Raw genomic sequence first — 24,610 nt, 5'->3', positions numbered from 1 at the left:
CTGCTTATAAAATGAGTATGACTACTGATGAGTTTGTGTCTTCCTGAAGGTTCCTTACTAGATTTTAAGTTTGGCACGTGCATGCATATTGAGATTACGTGGCTGTGGCTTATTTGTTAAGAACTGTTAGGTATGGGAAGTTTTAAATGTATTTTTTATGATTGATGCATTTGATGCAGTAGTAACTCATGTAAGAGGACAAGTTCCTTCAAAAGACACTTGGACAAGACCCTGGATTAGTGGTCAGAAATTGAATACATTGTAATCTGCTTCTGAAAGAATTGTGTTCTCAATTCTAGCATGTTATTTTAAGTGCATTCCAGTTTCCCAGAACGAGGTCTGGGTATGGGTGTGGATGGATGGCTCTTATCTTAACAGGAGGAACAGTGGACAGCTGCTAGGTAACAGAGATGGCATGAGTATAGGACACGATCATTGATCGACACCATGAAAACAGCTTTATGGGCTGTACAGGGCTAGAGCAGCTCTGCACTTCTCCAGGGAATTTCAGTTTAATAGCAGCGTAAAGTAACCAGAAGGTTAAATTGTTTTCCATGTAGTCTTTAATAATACAAGGAATTAGGAATACAGTTTTTCAAAACCTTTAAAAAAAGAACTATTTGGCAAATTGGCTCATGACTGGTGGTGCTCAGTAAATGTAGTGTGGCAATTAAGGCTTGTCTTTTTTTCTTATTGAATGATTTTTTTATGTAGTATCACCTCTCTGAGGCATATATTGGTATGAAACTTGGGGAAGCATTCTTCTGTTTTTACTAAAACCAAAATTTTAGAAGCTTGCATTTGCTTTATGACTATGCATACAAAAGTGTGTGTGTGTGAATGTGAAAACCAAAATAGCTCTGCTATACTTGCCCCCTCCAAGTGTATGTTTTGCTGGTTCCAACATTTTATCTCGCCTGTACTGAGAAGAAGGTAGGACAGGTATTGGTTGGCCAAAAGGTTCATTTGTTTTTTTCTGTAAGGTGGCTCTAGTAGTGCTTAGTTGTCTTTAACTTTGTTCGAAACAATTTTGTTAGATTGAATTGTGGCAGCTGTCATATCAGAGTGCATTAAAGAAAAACATCAAAATTGGTGAATTTTTGTGTAGCCATTTGAATATTGAAGATGGAAGAAAAGCAACCTTTTCGGCATATTATGCTTTATTATTTCAAGAGAGGTAAAAACGCAACTGAAACGCACAAAAAGATTTGTGCGGTGTATGGAGAAGGTGCTGTGACTGATCAAACGTGTCAAAAGAGGTTTGGGAAGTTTCGTGCTGGAGATTTCTCGCTGGGCGATGCTCCACAGTCGGGTAGACCAGCTGAAGTTGACAGCGATCAAATCGAGACATTCATTGAGAACAATCTTCATTATACCACGTGGGAGGTAGCCGACATACTCAAAATATCCAAATCAAATATTGAAAATCATTTGCAGCAGCTTGGCTGTGTTAATCGCTTTGATGTTTGGGTTGCACATAAGTTAAGCGAAAAAAACCTTCTTGACCGTATTACCACGTGTGATTCCCTGAAATCAACTGAAACATAACAAAAATGTTCCATTTTTAAAACAAATTGTGATGGGTGATGAAAAGTGGTTGCTGTACAATAATGTGGAATGGGAGAGATCGTGGGGCAAGCGGAATGAACCACCAGCAACCACGCCAAGGGCCGGTTGTCAGCCAAAGAAGGTGATGTTGTGTTTATGGTGGGATTGGAAGGGAGTCCTCTATTACGAGCTCCTTCTAGAAAACCAAAGATTAATTCCAACAAGTACTGCTCCCAGTTAGACCAACTGAAAGCGGCACTGGGTGAAAAGCATCCAGAATTAGTCAACAGAAAACGCATAATCTTCCATCAGGATAACGCAAGACTGCACGTTTCTTTGATGACCAGGCAAAAACTGTTACAGCTTGGCTGGGAAGTTCTGATTCATCTGCTGTATTCACCAGACATTGCACCTTCAGATTTAAATTGATTTTGGTCTTTACCTCTCAATGGAAAAAATGTCAGTTCCCTGGAAGACTGTAAAAGGCACCTTGGAACAGTTTTTGCTCAAAAAGATAAAAAGTTTTGGGAAGGTGGAATTATGAAGTCTGAAAAATGGCAGAAGGTAGTGGAACAAAAGGGTGAATACATTCAATAAAGTTCTTGGTGAAAATGAAAAATGTGTCTTATGTTTTTACTTAAAAACCAAAGGCACTTTTTGGCCAACCCAATATTTTCTCTCTTTTAACGGTTGGGAAAACTGAGGCTGACGGCTGTGGTTCTTATAAATCATTCTGCAAATTGGTAAGAGAACCAGCAGTAAAATTGCATTTTCTTAACATCTATGACTCTTTTCACTAGACCAGTTACATTCAGATTAAGAAATACAGCAAGCAGATTACCTCCGTAAATATTGCTTTCCTGTGACATCCTATTGTCTGATATCAAATCTGTTATTCCAGTTCGCTGAACCCCTTCAGATTGCCATTCTGTCATCCATGGTGGCAGGTATCCCTCCAGCTCACCTTTCTAGTCTTGCCACGTGTCTACATCTAATGCATTAATTTGTACAGACCTTTATATCGTACATACACTCTTATTCGTCTGGAGCAGCTGGGTAATTTTTAAGAATTAGTTGATAGTAGGTTCTTGAAAAGCTGTTTAGCTCAGAGTCAAAATGCTTTTATTCCATTACTCTGTACCTAAATAAGACAAGTAGTTGTCTTTACTTTAATTCTCTTCTTTCTGAATCCTTGTACCTCAGTTAAGACCTCAACTGAGGTCTTAACTGAGGTACCTCAGTAAGATATTCTCAATAAGATTATTGAGGGGCTTCCCTGGTGGCGCAGTGGTTGAGAGTCTGGCTGCCAGTGCAGGGAACACGGGTTCGAGCCCTGGTCTGGGGGGATCCCACATGCCGCGGAGCAGCTAGGCCCATGTGCCGCAACTACTAAGCCTGCGCCTCTGGAGCCTGTGCTCCGCAGCAGGAGAGGCCGCGACAGTGAGAGGCCCGCGCGCCGCGGTGAGGAGTGGCCCCAGCTTGCCGCAGCTGGAGAAAGCCCTCGCACAGAAACTAAGACCCAACACAGCCAAAAAAAAAAAAAAAAAAGTTGTAGAACCATTAAAATCCCTTAAAAAAAAAAAAAAAAGATTATTGAGAATTATTGTACCTCAATAATTATTGTACCTCAATAAGATGTTCTCTGGGCAGGCAACCCAGCAGGCTTCTGGTTTATTTTTAACTTTTTTTCAGTGGACACAATTTAAACACAGAAGTAGAGACATCGGTCTCTCTGCCCATCACTCAGCTTCAACAGTTATCGTATTGGGAAGCTTCTCGATCTTCACAAATACTATAAAAGCTTACTGTTTCCGGGAAGCCATCAACTGCATTTGTGTAAAAATGCATCCTGGACAAAAAGTTGGCTCAACATCTTTAGTCATTGGGGAATTGCAAGTTAAAGTCACATTGAGATGCTACTGTACACGCACTAGAGGGACTCAAAGAGACTGACAGTAGCAAGTGCTGTTGAGGGTGCGGAGCAGTTGGAATGCCCATACTTTGCTGGAGGAAGTGTAAAACGGTGCAGTCACTTTTGAAAAAGAGTTTGGAAGTTTCTTCTTGTCAAGTTAAATATATACTTGCCATAGGTTTTTTTAGCCAAGGGAAATGAAAACAGGTCCACACTAAGACTTGTATGTGAATGTTCATGGCAGTTTTATTCATGAGAGCTGAAAACTGCATACAGCCCAAATGTCCATCAGTAGGAGCCTGGGTAAACAAAACACACAGCAACAGGGATGAATGTCAGAAAATACTTTGCTCACTGAAAGTAGCCATAAGAAACAACGAATATATACCGTATAATTCCATTTATGTGAAACTCGAGGAAAGACTCATTCAGTTCACAGTGAGGGAAAACAAATCCGTGGTCTCTTAGAGCTGGGAGTGAGGATTGTTTGGAAAAGGACGCTAAAGAACTTTGGTTGGGGGTGGTGATTACACTGCTCTATATATTTGTCAAAACAAACTGTACCCTTAAAACCACGTGCGTTTTGTTGTGTAAATTGTATCTCCTTAAGATTTGTCCCAGGCAAAGATTGTCCAAGTCAGCAGACCTCAGCAGCAGTTGCTATTTCTAGCCCCCCCCCCAACCCTACCCTTTTTTGGGGTGTTTGGATGGCAGGTGATCAGGCACCTGTAAGCAAGCAGGGAGTAATTTTGGGGGTCCCTCTCTTCTTTAGTGCTTTTGGAGCCGTGGAGAGGGCGCGATAAAGTCAAAAGGAACAGTGTCGTCGTTGCTTCCCTCCACCACAGGCTGTTTACTCTTTGGAACATGCACTCAGCCTTGGCTCTTGTACCCTTATTCCTCATTCCAGAGTCTGAAATCTTTTCCCTTTCCCTCTGCAGAATGCCAGAAAAATACATTGTGTGTTCTTAGAGGACACTTGTCTAACTAACTGGAATCTTATTCCACCTGGAATTTTCACCTCTCGCCACAAAATGTTTGATGATGAAGTATGTCTTTAGAACACAAAAGTTTTCTGTTAATAGAGGCATTAGATAAGTGATTACATTCTGAGAAAATGTACTCCTTAAGATATCCAGAGCTCTCACTTGCTTAGCTATCACCCAGCTTTTGTTAGTGGTTATGCTGTGTGGAATATAACGCTGATTGTGATAATATGTAATGATTCATCACTTCGAATGACTGTTTGTTTTGTTCCTTCTCTAGCTTGACTGTAAGGGTTTTCTTTGAGTATAGTGCTTAGGAATGTAAAATAGTCCAAGGAACATTGGATCCTAAAAACTTCTAGGGCTTCCCTGGTGGCGCAGTGGTTGAGAATCTGCCTGCCAATGCAGGGGACACGGGTTCGAGCCCTGGTCTGGGAAGATCCCACATGCCACGGAGCGACTAGGCCCGTGAGCCACAACTACTGAGCCTGCGCGTCTGGAGCCTGTGCTCTGCAACGAGAGGCCGCGACAGTGAAAGGCCCGCGCACTGCGATGAAGAGTGGCCCCCGCTCTCCGCAACTAGAGAAAGCCCTCGCACAGAAACGAAGACCCAACACAGCCATAAATAAATAAATAAATAAATAAATTTATTTAAAAAAAAAAAAAAAAAAAACAAACTTCTAGACTTTTTGGGATCAAAAAAGGGTGGGGGCTTGTCAAAAGAACTCAGCCTGAAGGAAGAGCTCCTAATGGCCACAGCTGGAACAACTTAAGCAACAAAATAAATAACGATAGAATTGGGTTTTAACCCATAGGATAAGATAAAAAGCCATGAATTCATACTGATAAAAATAATTGAATGAATGAATTTGAAGAGACAGCTCTTACTTAAAGAAGAATTCCAGTTAATAAATGTGGAAGACCAAATCATCATGGGGCCAAAACAAAACAATAGCAATATTTGCACAGTCCACGTTTGAATGCTGAAGTTAGTGGGTGAAAGTTTGAGAAGAAACGGCATATTGGTATATAGAGTCTCAAGGTAACTCTTTTAAAGTCTTTTATTTAATAGATAATAACTTTAAAGTGGAGAAACCTGACAGACACTACCTTAGTCACCTGGTCATGGTTAACATCGGGGATAAGACATGGAAACATCCGGAACCCCTTGCTGTGATGCAGTCAGGAGAACGCACGTCTTTGCTTTGGTATTGTCAGAATGTACAACCTCATTCTGGTCATGAAATAAACCCAAATTGAGGGATGTTTCTCCAAAACAACTGACTAGTACTCATCAGGAGTGTCCAGGCCGTCAGAGACAAAGAACCTGAGGAGCTGTCAGAGATAGGAGGAGACTGAACGTGAGGAAAAACAAACGGCAGCGTGGATGCCTAGATGGGAGGCTGCCGGGGACAAGGACTTCCGTGGGGAAACGAGTGCGAATCCAAAAGAGTGTCCGGTTTAGTTAAGAGTACTGTATCAGTGTTAACTTTTCTGGTTTTGATAATTATCCTGTTTATATAAGATGTTAACATTAGGAGAAGCTGAGTGAGGGGTATGTGGGAACTCTGTGCCATTTTGCAACTCTAGCTTAAGATGAAACATTTAAAATTCTGTTTTAGACTTAAAAAAAAATAAACCTTGCAAAATCTCCATTGTACTTCTGCAAATTAGTGAATCAGATGTTCAGCAGATCTTTGATGACAGTGCACTTGCAGCAGTGTAGTTTAAGAAGAAAAAAGTCCCTTTCAGACGAAGACATTTCAAAGTCATTTTTGGCACACACAGGCCTTACCTTGTTGGAAACTTATTACAAGGCATGCAAATTCGCTTACTTTGATGCCAAAGGGAGATGCTTCAGAGTGGAATACCAACTTGAAAAAAAGTACCTGTACCAGAATGATGCAGATATGTGTGTGTGTGCAGTATACCATCGTCCCAGTTTAAGTGTCCCTTTTTATAAGCTAAGGATTTAGATAAATCTGTGTAACTGGAGAGCTTGCTGGTAGTGTGAGAATCCCACTTGATTCCACAGTACTTACTCTGGTGATAATGTGGTTTCTCTAAGGTTAAGTAAGCAGACTTATTAATTGTGTCATGCTCTGTGAAGTCAGTAGTTACTACCCATAGATCTTTTTTACTTTGATAGAGAAACAGAAGACCAAGAGCATTCCTGAAGGACTTAGACTTGACTTCCTAAGAATTTTGTCCTAATTCCCTAGCCCTAGATATTTAAAAATACAGGCACTGCAGTACAGAATGTCATAGTCTGCTTTTTTCATACCTGTATGGTTGTGAGTATAGGTGGAATATGTTGAAGTAGTTGAGATATTTGAGGTAAGAGGAAAGGTGGAAGGGTTAAGGGGCACATATGTGACCTAGTGAAGGAATGGAAGAGAAACACTTCGTTTGGAAGGGCACCTCCTTGACTGGCAGATTCAGAGACCTGTTTTCAAGTTTTCATTTGCTGCAGTTTTCAGTATTACTGACTACTTCATGAAAACTTTCTCCTGCTCTCTTTTTAGTGTTTTCCTTTGTTTTCCTCACTTTCACTGGCTCCAGTTGGATTCCCTTTCTTCTCAAGGTTCTTTGGGTTGGGCCATGTGGCTTAGTGGAAGGAGCATACACTTGGGGTAAAAGGTCTCAGGATTCTTCTTTCCGAATCCTACCCTCTTATAACCCCAACCAGTTAGAATGATGAATATATTATATATATTTTTGGTAGATATCTTTGGATAAAATTCTGATGGGTCAAGTGCTATTTTTTGCTGGGCTGCCTTCCCATGTTTGTAAATGTTTCTACTCCTTTTTATTATATTCTTCTGTAGACCAGTGTTTCTCACCTGGGACTGATTTTGCCACCCAGGGAATATTTGGCAGTGTCTGTCGGAACTTGGGGATGGGGGCGCCACTGGCATCTGGTGGGTAGAGGCCAGGGATGCTGCTAAACATGCCACACTGCATTAAGCACAGCCCCACAGCAAAGAATTACGAGGTCTAACATGTCACCAGTGCTGCGGTTGAGAGACCATGCAGTAGACGTCCCTTCCAAAGTGATGATAGGCTTTTAGAAAGTTTTGACTACCAGCGATTTAGGAAACCCATTATAATTTGACCGTGAACTAACCTGTTTGTTAGAACTCTTATTTTCTACTACATGTGTTTTTGTTTTGTTTTAAGGATTAGGTTTGAGGGAATCCTTAAGATTACCTTAATTTAGTCCAACCCTCTAATTTTACAGGTGAGAAAACCAAGACCTGAAGAGGGCAACTGGTTTGTTAGATCTTGGATTTCTTTAAATTATCTAAATAACGTTTTTTTTTGCCGGGGGGGGGGTTTCCCTCTGAAGAATTACAAATTCTTCTGTGTGCTTTGTAGGTGCCCAGTTTTGTGGCATGAACTGTAATTTCAAAATGGTTACGTGCATTTTAAATGGGATCTCTGAGAGCTATAAAGTAATTTTCAGAGCAGATTGGATTGCTTTAGTATAGTTTCTTGGAGAAAGACTTGATACATCATCAAGTTTATTTGCATCTGAAGATATATAGTTTACGAAGAGATTTGTAGTGTCTTGTGATCTTTCTTAAAATCATTTGCATGATTTTAAAGGTAATTTTGTGTATCTTCTGGAGAGATTGGGAGAGGTCATATCAAAGTCACTAACCCAGCAGTATAGTTTGTCGAATGTAGTTAATGCAAACTTGCCTGTACGTTAAGAACAAATAACTGTATTTGGTTGTTTTTATTAAATATCGAATACAAGTATCTGAGCTGAAGGAGCCATAGAGATTGCTTAGTTACTCTATTCTGATCTCTTTTATCAGTGAGGAAACTGCAGTCTGGAGAGAGTATGTAATTCATCCAAGGTCATGGAGTTAGGTTCTAAAATAAATACAGAAAGCAGAGGAGAGAGCTGAGGCACCTCAGCCTGCTAAGTCCTATGATCCAACTTGTGTGAAAGGGAGCAGCCCAGAAAACACAAAGGACCCTCAACAGAGATCTTGGCTGTTGAAATCTAAAGCGTCATATTTTATCAGCTTCTTGGAAAAGAAGCATATACCCGTACTCAGAGTGCAGAGCGCCTGCCTTGGCATAGAGTAGACACCAGGAAAAGTCTGTTTGATGAATTTGGAAACATAAGCCCGAATGCCGGAGGTGAAACCAGGACAAGAGACAGCACGAGGAATGTTGCATCTCTCTCTGCTCCTTTATTCAGATGGGCTTTCGAGGTAGGGACGCTGGCCCAGAGAGTTGGGATTTGGTAACCTACATGAGCTTTCCCCCTCAACGAGGCGGGCGAGGGGAGGTGTGTCTCCACCACTTCTGTAGTCACAATACCGCAGCTACTGTAATTCTCACACTGCCTCAAGCGTGGCAGCGATCCTAACACTGCTCAGACGAAATCCTCAGCCAGCAAAACACCTTTCCACTCTTAACACCAGCGTCTTTTACTGTAGAATAAAATTTGTATTGAAAATTTGGAATGGCAGGTATCAAAAAGAAATGCAGTTAGCCATCTTCAAAGAAGGTCCATTTTGAAGACAATTTAGGAAACATTCTTCTTCACATGATGTCAACTAGTCCATTCTTTGTCAGTGGATTTACTTTTGGAGAAATGCTGTGAGAGATCTAAAGGGCATATTTATTATGGGACATTTACTTTAAATATTTGAATGACCACAATGAAATTCTGTTATTTTAGGCACCACAGGGGAGAGGAAGTGGAAGGAAGCCAGATTTATCGTCTGTGGTTGAAATACTTTAAGCCTTGTTCTTGAAAGTTGTGCTTGTGTTTAGGAAGTTTAAAATTTTTTCTTTATCTTTGAAATGTTCTCTTAACCTGCATTTGGAGGTGATGCTGCTTTTCATGGTGGTGGGGGTTTTTTGTTGTTTGTTTTTTTGAAGTTTGCTGAGCAAGAATTTAAGCTTGAGTTGTTTTAGAAGTTGTCTTCTGAAGAAAACCTCTTCTTTCTTTACCTGTGATGAAGCAGCAGACTTGCACAGTAAAATATTTGTCATGGTCCTAGGGTAGCAGCTCTCAAGCTTTTTGGTCAGAGGATCTCTTGCACTGTTTAAAATTATTATGGACCCCAAGTAGCTTTGGCTCATGTTGGCTATACCTGTAGATACTTTCCACATCAGAAATTAAAACTGAGCAATGTTTAGAACACAGGAATATACAAACATACATTTCATTAGCTCTCAGAGCAATGATGTCACGTGTCATTTAGTCTTTGGAAAACGAAAAGGCAAGTATTACTGTGGAGGTAATTATTATAGAAATAGTTTGCGCCTTGTAGACCCTCCTCAAAGGGTCTTGAATGCCCCCAGGAGTCGCTGGACCACACTTTGAGAACCAGCTGGACTAGGCTATCTCTCCATTGCTGCCAGCTTCGTTTATAAAATAAGGGTTTTGTTTTCAAGAGCCTCAACCACTTGTAGCTCCGTTTACTTTCTGAACATCTGTTCCAGAGTTGCAGAAAAGTTACAGTGCCGACGGTGACTGGTGCTCAAGTACTTTTTAAGTAAGTGTGTTTTCGGAGCATAAGAGACATTTGAATACAATGATAATTTTGAATCTGTAGTAGAACATTTCAGATTCTGCTGTTAAGGATGCTTATGTTAGTTCTCTTGGAGCCAGTTGTTTCTAACCAAGTTGTATCATCTGGTGAGTTTGTGCAATACCATGTATAGTATTGTAAAATTGAAGTCCGGTAGCCTCCCCTAAAGGCATTCTCTTTTAAAAGGAATATCTGCAAAACTAAAATTCTGTCTGAAGTAACGCAGAAAAACTGACAGCTAAGTCAGTGAGGATCTTTAGTGCTGCCTCTGCTACCAGACAGCATGATTAACATAGGACAGACACTAAGCTACGTGACGGATTTCTGTCTCTAGAACCATTTCCGTAGGGCAGAGCTTACCAGCTTCTTTCATTTGTAAATATTTCCATTGGCCTCCAAGTGTCTGTGGAAGGGTAGTAGATGCATCTACAGCTGGAAAAGTTAGTACTTTGAAATGTAGATATTACTTTTAAGGGGGATTATTTTGTGGAATATCTGCATGTTCTGTGTACATGTACTATGACGAGCTAAGAGAACTTCACCTCCTTTAATCTTGAGTTCAGCCCTGTTATATTAGGTGTGGCCCCCTTTCCATTTTGAGTAATTTACCCAAGCTCAGTAGCGGAGTCTGGATAAAGTCCAAAGACTGTCCTAACTCTAAAGTCCGTACTCTCCCTATTACCTGTGAAGGTGAGGATGGAGAGGTAAGTGGAATAAAGGGGATGGCTTGACTTTTTTTTTTTTAATTTGATAGCTGGAGTCCGAATTAAGGGGGAAATTTTAGTTTTCTGGTACAAGGCAGAGTGGTTCTCCTGAGTCAAGGATGTATATTGGTGGGAAAGAGTAACCTAGAAGATGAACTCAGACCCCTTCGGGCCACCCAGTGGCTCATTCTAAAAGATTTGAGAAATTTCATGAAAACAGGTGTTTACATGAGAGGCGAAAGAACTATTTAAGAGAGAAAAGAACAGCAAGAAGAGATACTATTTGGGGAGCAGAGAGAATTTAATAATGCCACGCAGTGTATGATTGTAGCAGTGAAGGTCACAAGGTCATAGAAGTTTCGTATTACCCTGGTGTAGCGTGGCCTGACTCTGTGGCAACAGCAGCTCTGGGGAAGGAAGGCCATGAGTATTCATCTTTCCAAAGCAAAGCCAGCTAGGTCTGCGTAATGTTGAACTGAGCCTAAATCAGCAAGCTGAAAGAGCACCCTAGTCACTGGGACTGACAGCTAGTACAAGGTCTTATGTTTCCTGCGTCAGGAAAGAATTTGACTGGAGCTCTTGTATGGTTTCATCCCGTAACTGAACAGATGAATATTTGTCCATTGGTCTCTTAAGATAATCAGCCCTTTAAAATAGTGGCAAAGAAGGTGCTTACCTAGAAACTCCCTGGGAACTTATTTACGAAACTAGATTATCTGCCATATTTCCTCATCTATTATTCTTCATTGGGCTGGATTGACTCACCTGGGTGATTCTTAGTAATAACTGTACTATAACGTGCATCAAATATGAAAAGGTACAGAAATTTTCATGAGATTAAAACCCTTTGTTACAAAACTCTCAGCCTAGCATGGTACACCTGAAAGACTACCAGACTAATTGTCTCTGGTGTAGTTGTAAATCCTCTCTCTCTTTTTAAACTGAGAATACTAGTGGTTGTGTAACATATCTTTTAGAATTGTTGAGGATAAAGTGAGGCAGTAGTTGTTAAAATATAAGTATAGGTGGAGGGGAAAGAGCCCTGAAGTAGCCTAATTACTTCAAATCCGTTCTACCTGTGCATGTCTAGAGTTTAAAAGAAGTCTTGTATCACCCTTTAAGATCTCATGGTCAGGGCTTCCCTGGTGGCGCAGTGGTTGAGAATCTGCCTGCCAATGCAGGGGACACGGGTTCGAGCCCTGGTCTGGGAAGATCCCACATGCCGCGGAGCAACTGGGCCCGTGAGCCACAACTACTGAGCCTGCGCGTCTGGAGCCTGTGCTCCGCAACAAGAGAGGCCGCGATGGTGAGAGGCCCGCGCACCGCGATGAAGGGTAGCCCCCACCTGCCGCAACTAGAGAAAGCCCTCGCACAGAAACGAAGACCCAGCACAGCCATAAATAAATAAATAAAATAAAATAAAATTTAAAAAAAAAAAAAAAAAGATCTCATGGTCATTGATGTTGGAGCCAGAGTCCTGACTTCTGTGTTCTGTTCACAGCATTTCTCCTCTGCTTTATCTTTGGTTTGTAACATACAATGGGTCAGCAGCGGGTGGGTAAAACGAACAGAAAGCGAGTTGTTCTCGTAGGGCCTCTTTTCTGTTGTGCTCACCGAAGCCAGGAGCCAGTAGTGTGTGGTTGGCAGTGTTGCTGGGACAGACCCTGAATCTTAATGCTTACGTGGCCTTGGAGCTAAATACAGGCGTTAGCCGGCGTGAAAATGGGTTCACAGCTTCTTTTAACTTGGAATACATATTGTATGCAGACAAAGATCAGATTTATTTACCCTCATTATGGCTTTAACAGGTACTTCTGCAAAGAAAAGTGTGCAGTTTATAACGCACTTTACACATTTGGCCCACCCGCTTCCCTGAGGTTGTATTTACTATTCCCCTTTCATTTTCAAAATATTTTAGTCGGTAACGGCTGTGCAGAGTGCTCTGCTGTGTTCCCAGCTGGTGTGTGTGTGTGTGTGCGTGTGCGTGCGCGTGCGCGCGTGTATCGTGGGCTCAGTAATACAGAAGTTCAGTCATTGGTGCACACGTGTAGAATAACCTTTTGAGTGTAGGGACAGGGAAATGGGTCATGTGGAGAAGTCTCCTTTTAATTACAGAGCCATGATGTGATCTCTCATAAAGACTCGTGGGCTCCTGATAGAGTGAACTAAATGGACAGGCATTTTCAGAGTAGTTCAGTCCTGGAAATTGCTAATTTTTCAACCGACAGATTGCCAAGGCAAGGAAGGGCTTGGTGGGGGAGGTAAAGGCGATGGCAGGAGAACTCAAGGGCAGTGTCAGTTAACTTGGCAAAGATGTTTTGTAAGTTGCAGGGTACTTTTTTTTTTTTTTTTTTGGATAAGTTGATTGTCTGATTTCAGAGCCTTTAGGGTATTTTAACTGAAAATGGAGTTCCATAAGTGGACAAAACATAAGTGTTAGTTTAGGAAGAGCTGAATATAATCAAGAAAAAAAAAAAAGGATTTGTTATTGCTCTTTGTTGCCTGAACTACGAGAAGATGGCTTTGTCCTGTTTCTCATTGTGGGAGCTGAGATACAGAAAAGCACATGAGAAATGATCACAGATCTCAGGTTCCGCTGAGCACACAGTGGAGAAGGAAAGTGTTGTATGGGGGAAACATATGGTTTGCCCATGTTCCCCCAAAGCAGTCCAGGAAGATAGCTTGTTTTTTGCTCTCATTTGTGTTCATGTGTGCTCGAACTCTGAAATTTTTCTTTTTCAAAAATTAAGGATGTCCCTAGATAAAGATTTGCTTCACTTTATGGAATCAGCTGTTCTCTGAAATATTAGCTGTTCAAATGCAAATAAATAGACAAGATTTCCTGACGATGTCCATTACTGAAATGTCACAGCAGATTTTCCTTTGTAAACTCTATTGGAAAAGTAACAATAAAGGTATGAAACAATTTTCAGAAGCCTAAAAATTTTTTATTAAAAAAATACAGTTTTGAAGAAGATCGGAAAAAACTTTTGTTGGCAAACGTACTTATAAAGGAAACCAGGCCCCATGTTATATACTATATAGTATTTCTGGTCAAACAGGACTTTTTGTTTGTTTGTTTGTTTTGCTGGTGGTTAATGGGCTTTGAGGTGTAGTCACCAAAAGCAATAAGCCATGTTCTTTGATCTAATGTTTTCCCCTGTATTGGGAAAGCTGTCAATTGCTTATTTAAGATTTGTTAGTTGGGAAACTTAGGTAATTTTGGAGAACCCCAGACTCTCAGCTCTATATTGAAGAATTGACGTCCTGCAATATGCTGGAAATTCTGCCCATTAAGCGAGCTATATACAGTGTGTTGTATGACACTTAAAAGACTGCGTTGAGCAGTGTAAATCTGTGGGAAGTAACTATTTCTCACTGATCAGCAGTGTTAAATGTCGTGATACGGGTTCATTCCTTACAGGAAATGTTAAAAGACATTGGAAAACATACTTTGCCATCTCCTCTCCCCGTGCCCCTTCCTCTCTCCCCTTAAGGACAACCAAGTAGTCCTCTTCTTACCCCAGTGACGATGGTGGGGCTAACGAGAGTGCTGGAATTCTTGGGCAGGTATCTGTTGAAACCGTAGCCTGCGTTGACCTGGGTCTTCCATCCCTAGTACCCTGTGCCCCCTCCCCGCCCCCCGACACACACACGGTGGGGAGACTCATTTGAAGTTACTTTCATAAGAGGAGTCTTTGGGGACTTCCCTGGTGGCGCAGTGGTTAAGAATACACCTGCCAGTGCAGGGGTCACAGGTTCGATCCCTGGTCCGGGAAGACCCCACATGCCACGGAGCAACTAAGCCCGCGTGCCACAACTACTGAAGACCGCGTGCCTAGAGCCCGTGCTCCGCAGCAAGAGAAGCCACCGCAATGAGAAGCCCATGCACCACAAGGAAGAGTAGCCACCACTCACCGCAACTAGAGAAAGCCTGCGTGCAAGCAACAAAGACCCAACGCAGCCATAAATAAATGAATGAATGAATGAATGGAGTCTTTGAAAAGTTCAGGTGGATCTGGGTTAAAAAATCCCAGTTTAGCCACTTACTGTGAACCTTAGACAAGGTTCTTGATCTTTCTGCTCTCAGTCTCCTTAATTTGTAAAACAGAGACAATCACTTCTGCCCTAGAGGATGTCGTGCTGACCCTGGCCTCGCAGTGTGCCTGTCCTGTGGTGGCTGTGAGGTAGCTCTGCCCCTGCTGCTTCCGGGCAGTTCATAACATCTAACCTGGGGAGCGCGGCCGGGTCGATTGGGGTGCGCGTGGCTCTCCGTGGAGGTGGCACGTTCCCACCCTTATGCCGTCAGTGTGCCGGCCTGCAAGTAAGTAGGGGACGGATGGCAGGAGCTGCCACAGCAGTTATGGCAGGGTGGCACCTTTGGAGGGTCTCCCACCGATGACCCTTCTCATTTCTTCACCTTCTCCAAAAAGTATGCATTTTGTTCAGCAGCACCGCACCATTTCAAGATGAATTAGGTGCATCTCCCCATCTCACCCTGTTCCCTGGTCTGAGAAGGAATGTGGGATTTGTTGGGGGAACTAGTTTGAAAAAACCACTCTAATAATTAAAATAATAAATTCCCACCTGTTGGTGAGGGTTTTTTGTGGGGAAGGAGCAAGTGATGATGGAAGAATTACTAGGTTGTTATTTGAGGACGTTGAGAACACAGCGGTACTTGTGAAACAACACAGGTGCTTTTAGCAGACATCCCATATTTCTTGGTAATAATCTGATCCCAGTGAGCCTTGGGTCCTTTTCATTTGTGAAGTTTCAGTTTGGTTGCCCATTAGAGAGGAGGAACACTTTCACTATTCTAGTCAGACATCATTTTCTTAGGAACAAGTGAGAACATCGGCGCGGTTGTGCACACGTGCTGCATTTGAGGAGTTGCCACTTATGTTACCGTGTGTGTGTGTGTGTGTGTGTGTGTGTGTGTATACTGTCCTACAGATACTGGATTGTGGTACATGCACTGAAGAATTCTGAGGGTTTGCTTGCCTTGCTGAAATGTTAGAGAGTGGTCGTCCGCGGGAGGAGTATGAGACAGGCACCTGGCCTGTTGCCCACGCTGTGCCCATGGCCTCGGCGAGCCGCCTGTGAAGGGATAATCCATCTTGGATCAGCACGGCGTCTGGGTGGTTGAGAGCTGCTTGCAGGTGCACCGCACGCCTGCCGTTGGGGCTGTTTGTGAGGCGAGGGTGACTTCCTCTACTCTCTGCTCTTCCCTAGCTCTCTGTTGTGCTGGTAGTGCCAGCTGCTCGCCAACCCAGGCGCCACTTCTGAGGTCCATCGTTTCAGGATCTCTCACTTCCATATTCTGCCAATAATCCCCCAGTACCTAGCATCCCTCCCGTCTCAGAAGAAAGTGTCTCTGTTCCTTTCCCAGCACTTTTTTTTTTAATTTTTGGATTTTATTTATTTTTTTATACAGCAGGTTCTCATTAGTCATCAGTTTTCTACACATCAGTGTATACATGTCAATCCCAATCCCAGCGCTTTTCTTGATTGTATTCTTTCCCTCCTTTGCCCCATGGCTAACCCCTCTCTTCTGCCTGCCTTCAGTCTTTCTCCCTTTTCAGTGTACAACATGATTTTTAAGCTTCCCGTTCCCAAGGAAATCTCCTCAAACCCTGCTGACCCCTTTCTGCAGTGGCAGGGCTGTCCTTAACCTCAGCACCACAATTCTCAAAAGGGTTCCTGTTGGCCGCCTCTAGATTATTCCTCTGACATCCTGTAATCCCTTCATCTTTGCAGCCCTGATCGCGTGTGGCTTGCTCTCCTGAAAGTCGGCAGTTGACTTCTGGATCACCAAAGCTTGGGCCCTTTTCTCAGTCCTTATCCTACTTTGTCTTTCTCTGAAATTTTCGTTTATTCTTTATTCATCCAGTAGGTAATTTTATTGGGTACCTGGTACTGTGCTGAATGCCACAGTGAGAAGGATGATTAAGACACGGTCGTTCCATTCTGGAGTGTACATTTGATTGGCAGTTACAGTGCGGCGTGCTAACTGACATCACAGAACTCTGTAGGATGTGCTGGAGTGAGACAGGCCCCCCCAACTCAGACTGGGTGGGCTTGGTGATGGGGCTGGGGGTGGTTTCTCTGGGGCAAGCGTCTGGTGTGCCACGTGCCGTTGGTTCTTCTCGGTGTTGAAGGTGGTCTTGGACTGGTGTCCAGTTGTCCTCTCTTGTCAGACTTCCATGCAGTGAAGTACACATACTGGCTTAATTGAAAGTCTCCCTCAAGGTGTAGTTCTTCATAAAGTTTTATTCAGTTAGTTAGTTTTCACTTGGCTGAGTTATTTCATTTTGACACCTGAGTATTGGTTAGTATATGACAATTTGTTTAAACTCTGATTTAAACTGCTTGGTAATCCCTGTAGACAGCTGGTCTGTTTGTGTCCCCTGTGAGTACTTGTGAAATAGTTTGTAGTGGTGATTATCTTCTCTGTAAGTATTAACAGATACACATCCTCTTTGAAAGAGTAGAATGTGTTAGAATGGCTGCTGCTGCCTTTGTTAGACCTGTAAAGAAAGAATGTTACCTTTCACCTTTCACTTGAGGGGCGGGGGTTTAGAGGTTTTGTTTGTTTTTTTTTTTTGTTTTTAATTTATTTTTGGCTGTGTTGGGTCTTCGTTTCTGTGCGAGGGCTTTCTCTAGTTGTGGCGAGCGGGGGCCACTCTTCATCGCGGTGCGCGGGCCTCTCACTATCGCGGCCTCTCTTGTTGCGGAGCACAGGCTCTAGACGCGCAGGCTCAGTAATTGTGGCTCACGGGCCTAGTTGCTCCGCGGCATGTGGGATCTTCCCAGACCAGGGCTCAAACCCATGTCCCCTGCATTGGCAGGCAGATTCTCAACCACTCTGCCACCAGGGAAGCCCCAGTTTAGAGTATTAAGTACCTTCCTCCCTTTGTCTCGGGGCACTTCACATCTTTGAATCCCTTGCTAAGTGGCATGTGAGGCTGCTTGTGGTCCAGCCTGAGGTGACTGTACCTGTTGTGGGCTTCATCGTATGCCGCCGTAACCAAGGCCTGTGTTTGCCGGAAACCATTAGGAAACTTGCTCTGGGATTGCTCCTTTGTTGGTGTGCTTTCTGCAAAGCCACACTATTGTGGAACCAGCACTGAGACACTCAGAACAAACCCAGTGACTTCCCCTAGCAGGCTAGCCTTGATGAAGTCAAGGAGTAGGTGTCTGTCCCCTCCTTGTCCTGTATTTCTTCTTCGCCACATCACACCTCCTCCCAAGAGGTGCTTCAATAACTGTGCTTAACTTAGGAGCCAGCGTGTCCTGTATCTAGCAACTCTTTTTGTTTGTTTTCTTGAAAAAAAAAAAATGGTGGAATTATTTAAGAAAGAAACTTTTGTTTTGTTTTTCGTAGGCTTTTTTTAAAATTTTTTTTCCATTTCCGTTCTTCCACCACTGGCTCCCTCATTGATGAGGCAGACCTTGTCTGTCCAGTTATTTTTCTCTGGCCAGTGCCTCCATCGTTGGGAACAGAGGGGGATGTAGGGTCTGAAGGGGATCATTACATCATGGCAGGTGGTTGCTTCACCTCATTAATCACCCACTTAGATATGTGTTTTCTACCTTGTACTTGGAGAATTTATTATATTGTAAATGTCGATCTAGATGCTAATGTCTTTGAAAATTAATATTGTATAGAAATAGTGCCTAGGTTTTCCTTTCTCCCTTTACCATTTGGGTCCGAATGGTTATGCATTGTGAGAAGCGTTTGGTACCGTTTAGAACTTGTAAACAATAGTGTTAAGAGCCAGTGTCAGTTGGAGACTGGTGCAGACATAATGGTTGGTGGCACAATGAATGTATCACTCGTCTAAGATTTTTTTATAGTGACTTTGTCTTCACCCCCTCGGAAGCTCGTATGAACCACAGTTACCTTTTATTGCTCTGTACGTGTTGTCTGTGCCAGTCGCAGAGCAGCAGGGGAGCAGAGCAAGTCGGAGTAATTAGATTGAGGAGTGAATGTCACACTTCTAATTTCATTCTCTTTTCAAAGGATTACCAGTGTCCATTTAATAAAATGAGATTAACCCTCTGCAGCAGGAGTATTTGAAAGCTGTCAGTCAGTATAATCTTGACAGCTCAAAAGAAGTAGTGTTCTCAGCACTCTGAGAAGCAGCGTCATGTTTGATTGGCTGAAAGTCTTGACTGCACAGGGATGTGTATGTTTGTGTGAGCACATGTGTTTATGTCATTAAAGGTAGATGTACGGAGAGTGGATTTGAAAGAGGAAAAGTTTTATGGACTTAACCGTACTATCTGGAAATAATAAACACCATATAATTTACTTTGAGTTGCCAGATACCAGTAATAAAATACCTAAAAATTATGAGACCAAAATTTTAAAATTAAAGAAACAGTTAAAAAGCAAATGATGAGGCATCTTTTCTTGAATGTTTTAGAAAACCTCGGATCAATTCTCAGCTGGTGGCACAGCAAGTGGCCCAACAGTATGCCACTCCACCACCCCCTAAAAAGGAGAAGAAGGAGAAGGTTGAAAAGCAAGACAAAGAGAAACCCGAGAAAGATAAAGAAATTAGCCCTAGTGTTACCAAGAAAAATACCAACAAAAAAACAAAGTAAGTTCTTGGGTAACTCAGTACAGTACTATATTATTTTGCAGGTGAATCAAAGATGTCTTTTAAATGCCTCTTTTTCTGTCTCCCCATTTAGACCAAAGTCCGATATTCTGAAAGATCCTCCTAGCGAAGCGAACAGCATACAGTCTGCAAATGCTACAACAAAGACCAGTGAAACGAATCACACCTCAAGGTATTTGAAACTAGAGTGAAATACCACGTCGCTGCCCTGATTCACCTGCTCATAATCAAGAGTCAGGGGTGCTTTTGTGCCTGTGGGTTTGTAGGCTAAGAAGGGGTGGGGTGAAGATCTGGGGGGGTGGGACTGTTAACTTTCAAAATACATGTACATAGATACGAGCTGCTTTTTATATGACTGAGTCCAAAACAGGAGAAAGATAAATTGATCATAATTTGGCAGTGGTCCGAAGCTTTGCTAACTGATGGCGGTTTCATTTCTTGCTACGCTTAGTCGGCAGATTTGGTAGTAAGCGCTGGTATCCGTGCTGGCATTCTAGATTCATTGCCACAGCGACATGCAGTCTGTGTGTGTGGCGGGGTGACGTTGGGCCCGAAGTCCTTTGCATCCGCAGCCGATTTCATGGGCTGTCCCCCTGTGGTGTTGCTTTCAGGCCCCGGCTGAAAAACGTGGACAGGAGCACCGCACAGCAGCTGGCAGTGACTGTGGGCAACGTCACCGTCATTATCACAGACTTTAAGGAAAAGACTCGCTCCTCCTCGACCTCCTCATCCACAGTGACCTCCAGTGCAGGGTCAGAACAGCAGAACCAGAGCAGCTCGGGGTCGGAGAGCACAGACAAGGGCTCCTCCCGCTCCTCCACGCCAAAGGGCGACATGTCAGCAGTGAATGATGAATCTTTCTGAAATTGCACATGGAGTTGTGAAAACTATGAATCAGGGTATGAAATTCACATCCTCCACCTGCCCATGCCGCTCGCACCCCTGGAGAATCTTCTGTGGACATCGACCTCTTAGTGATGCTGCCAGGATAATTTCTGCTTGCCATGGGCATCTGGCCCCCAAGGAATTTCGCACCCTGACGATTACTCTTGACACTTTTATGTATTCCATTGTTTTATATGATTTTCCTAACAATCATTTATAATTGGATGTGCTCCTGAATCTACTTTTTATATAAAAAAAAAAAATCTGCTGTGCACAATTTTCCATGTACATTACAACTGGTTTTTGTTTTTGTTTTGTTGGGGGGGAGTGGGGTGGGAGGGGGAGGGAGCTTTTATTTATTGTGTTCACAGACTCCATCCTTTCAGCATATCCTTTTAAGTTTAGTTCTTTCTTCCAGTTATACTATGTACTATCAGTTTTGATATAACTATATATATATAAATATAAAATTATATATAAAGGGTTATTTGAAACCAATCCATGGCAACGCTGGTGCTTGATACACTGTGAAGTGAATTCAACATTGAACAGTTACAGATCTGGGACGGTCCCTTCTATGAAAGTGCTGAAATTAAGTTAAAATCAGTCTTACGTGAAGTATGTTCCAACCCACGTGGGAACTTGACTCTCTCATCTGTCTAAAGAGTACTGGACGATAGAAAAATATATATTTTTTAAACAATGTGATCTCAAATTAAAGACTGCTCCAGATAGCCTGCATTTGCGATGGAATAACTGACAAATCACAAGTGGTTTAGTTGGGAGGGCTTTGATCAGTCAAAAGTAACGAAACTAGCTCCAGAATGCCAAGTATTCGTGTAAATTACGGTTACATGTTAACATTGCTGTTCTTACATAAGCATTCATGAAAATGTGGTATTCTGTAACTCGAATTCCATCCATTTTCCAGACCTCTACTCATGTCTGAGGTAAATTGATAAATTGTCTCTTAGTTTTAGGATTCAAACTGTCTAACCTGTATTTTTGGGCCATACAAGAAGCAAATCCCTGTCTCCACTTTGCATGTGGTGTTTTGTTTAATCGAACTTTGTTTGCCTCACTTCCCCTCGTTTCCCTTACCCTACCCATTCAGTTGTGAGAATTCTTTTTTCTTTCCTGAAATCTAGTCTTGTTGTTTTACTGAACAAAGGTTATCAACCAGTACATGCAGTCCCCACATGGAGCTTTTCAGTGTTGGGAGACGTGTCTCAATTCCCTGCTGTGGGAAGGAACTCAGTGGTGAATAAATGGTTGAAGTGCTGGCAGCCAGAGTTGCAGGGAAAGCTCCTACTTCCTGCGAGCCTGTGATCTTTTTCTTCCTCAAGATAAAGATAGCTTGAGTAAACTCTCTTTTAAAAAAGATTCTTTTCACTCTCTCTTTTTTAAAACTGTCTTGCAAAAACAAACAAAAAAAGGGGGAAAAAAAAAGACCGCTAATATGAATCCACCCCTCCTCATTTTAAAAATGTTCTGTTGTTTTGCTTTGTTTAGATTTAGGGTCTGTCTTCTCTTTGACTCTTACATTCATATCCGCAGAGTTCATAGACTTGAGAGTCATTTCAAGCATGGGAACTTGATGTCACCTTCCTTTATTTGATGGTACTTCCGGGAGGGTAGCAGATTAGTAATGAAACACCACATTTTGGTGTGAAAAACCTGGTCTGCTTAAGAATAGAAGTAACTTCTGTCTGTGGAGGCAACAAGTAAACAGAAAAATTAACAGCTTGATTTGAGTAGCCAACAGGAAGGCTCCTTTCACGTTTACATTAAAACTATTCCTTAGTCACTAATGTACCATCATTTAAATTCTGTTCTCAAAGGTATAGATGATAAAGCAGTGCCATTTGTTGCTGTGGTCCTATTCTCAAATGCATGGACAGTGTTCCCCTTCTTTTTAAAATACTGCTTGTATCTGGGATGCAAGCTATACTTACCTTTTTAAATACATTTTTAAAGTATTTATTAATGAACCAAAGGAAATCAGATGCTTTCTGTAAGCATCAGGATATAGAATACATAGTGATTTGACTATGAATTTTAAATCCACATTTTAATATTAGTGGAGTATTGCAAAGACATTCCTTCTAAAGTTTTAATATTCCTTTTATTAAGGGTCTCAGGGAGGGTGAATTAGTCAGCCATATTTATTTTCCAGAGGTGTAAGGAATTGCTAAGTTTTTTAATTAACTTTTTAAAAAAATTTAAACGTCACCAAACTCATGTGGGTTGCACTGCTTTTGGAACCAGTAAGTGTTGGTTTGCACTTTGTTCAGAAACACTGTGTACTTTTTCAAAATTCGTTTCATGTAAAGTGATTGGACCCCGAGATGTGTGGGAAAAGCTGGTTCACCAGCTACTCAGAGGCTGCTAATTGATTCATTGCCAATGTCTTGGTATTTCAGTTTTGCCTCCGTGATAAATTAAAGAATGGGGAGGGGTGAAGGAAGGGAGGATTGCTTTAGAACAGGTGAGAGGATGAAATGGCCATTTTGGTAGAAACTGCAGCGCACGGTGGGACTGGTCTCAGCAATCAGATGTTCTTGGGCCCATCCTTTAGCTGCTGTTGTGTGTTCTGTTACGGTAGTGCGGTGGTAGGTACTTCAGGCTTTTGATTTCCGAAATGGATGACATCCCTCAGGCATGTATTCTGGAAATGGAATTCCTGTAACTTTCTGCATTTGCAGTCTGCCCTACAATTAGTAGGCAGTGTGTGAAAACACTAGTGTAGATGATAAAGATACATATTAAAAGAGGACCAGAAATACTTGGTATTCAGCGGCACAGTAAGCAGGTTATAAAAACAAAACAAACAAAAGCACAGTGTTACGCTTGCAAGTTTCCATTTGTTTTAATACCACACAATTCTTCACACTCGTGCGTGCGCGCGCGCACAGAGCTTATCTGACCTGCTCTGCTTGAGTCATGCAGTTCAAAAAATAATAGTAGTAATAATAAGGTAAAGACATCTTGACACCCAGAAAAAATTTTAATCAAAATCTTTCAGTTTCAATCTGGATATTCAAAACATTGGCAGAAGCTTCTGTGAGTTTAGTTCCACTAAGATGTTTCACCTGCCTTATCAAGACCATTCTCAGTCTACTTTTTTAAGCTACCGTATCTTAAATTATTGAAAATTTATTAATTGCTGAATATATAATAACCTTTGCTTGTATGTAACCGAAAATGGTTTAAGAGCCAACATTTAGAGTATGACAATGGAGCTGAACAGTTTTTAATGCGCAAGCAGTTCTGTTCTTGTGTATGACTTGTAACCTTAATTTACTGTGTAAAGATGGTTACATTATTTCCTTAGCTTTGTTTGTTGGAGACAAATAGAGAATGCTTGTTAAGTATGTCAAAACATAATCTTACCTTGTGAATTTTTGTTAATGTATTATACGAGCTATATTTTTCATTTGCCCAGAAAGACAGCTTGTATAACGCTTTTGGAAGTTCCTGCTCTGTAACGTCTTTAGAGCTGACAGTCTGTTAGGTTTGTTTTTTTTCTTCATGCTAAAGTGTCGGTGGTTTTGTGAACTGGTCAGAAATTCACAGGTCTTAAATGTTTGGGGGAAATTTATATTGGACACTGCTCTTTGTCTAGCAAATAAAAGATGTTAATATATTCCTGTTACTGGCATGTGCACGACTATGTTATTAGAAGCCACTTTATCGTTTTCCTGCTTTAAATAGAAATGTCTATTTATGAATTCTGCTTGTAGTTTTTTCACAAATAAAATAGTAAAATTTACATTGAAATCTTTATTTTTGTCTGTGTAGACTTTAGCCTGTAGGAAAACAGTTAACTTTTTGTACTGAGATTTTTCACTTGTGTAATATTTCCAGTAGAACAGGAGGCCAAGAACTTGAGTTTATCAGATGCTGAAGTTGACTGGGGTGTCTCAGTGCACGGCTCAGAGCTGCAGCAGAAAATATAATGGAACCAAAGAATGGCCGAACTTTGGAAGAAAGCGAGCTAGTGTCTGTAAATGCATCCTTTGAGGTAGGTTGCAATGATTTAAGGAAGGAAGTGGAGATGATGGGTAACGATGATTAATTCAGTGCATGACTGAAAACCCTCAGAAGACAACCCCTTTCTGGCCAACTACAGTTAGGTAAATTGTGACTCTGATGTAAAGGAAATGCAGTGTCAAACCTAAAAGCCCCACAAACAAAGCCGGCTTATTGCCCCGTGCTAGGGAGACTGCTGCTGAGACAGTCACTTCCAAAGAATGTGGAAGTCACTTAACAGCACTCATAAGAGTCATCTGTGATTACTGTTCTTTGGCCCGAGTCTGCACTTGAACTAGCACGGAGAGGAGGAGAGTATAAATGGTGCAGGACTGTAATTGGAAAATGGGTTCGTCCT

The 24,610-nt window shown here is 41.9% G+C and overlaps 1 protein-coding gene across 1 annotated transcript in view; it reads left to right on the top strand.

Annotated features, from left to right (window-relative positions):
• The window catches only part of LOC118903072 (RING1 and YY1 binding protein), a 76,056-nt gene extending 52,064 nt beyond the window's left edge, over nt 1-23,992 (top strand). Inside the window, exons 3-5 of the mRNA XM_036867748.1 lie at nt 19,138-19,314; nt 19,409-19,507; nt 19,947-23,992. Of these exons, the coding sequence (XP_036723643.1) occupies nt 19,138-19,314; nt 19,409-19,507; nt 19,947-20,199 (529 nt within the window). The 3' untranslated portion in view covers nt 20,200-23,992. The remainder of the gene's footprint in view (nt 1-19,137; nt 19,315-19,408; nt 19,508-19,946) is intronic.
• Nucleotides 23,993-24,610: the final 618 nt, after the last annotated feature.

This window comes from Balaenoptera musculus, chromosome 11, assembly GCF_009873245.2.
Source record: "Balaenoptera musculus isolate JJ_BM4_2016_0621 chromosome 11, mBalMus1.pri.v3, whole genome shotgun sequence".
Classification (NCBI taxonomy): Eukaryota; Metazoa; Chordata; class Mammalia; order Artiodactyla; family Balaenopteridae; genus Balaenoptera; species Balaenoptera musculus.
The sequence above is the reverse complement of the archived record's forward strand: the minus strand, read 5'-3'. Positions and strand labels throughout refer to the sequence as shown.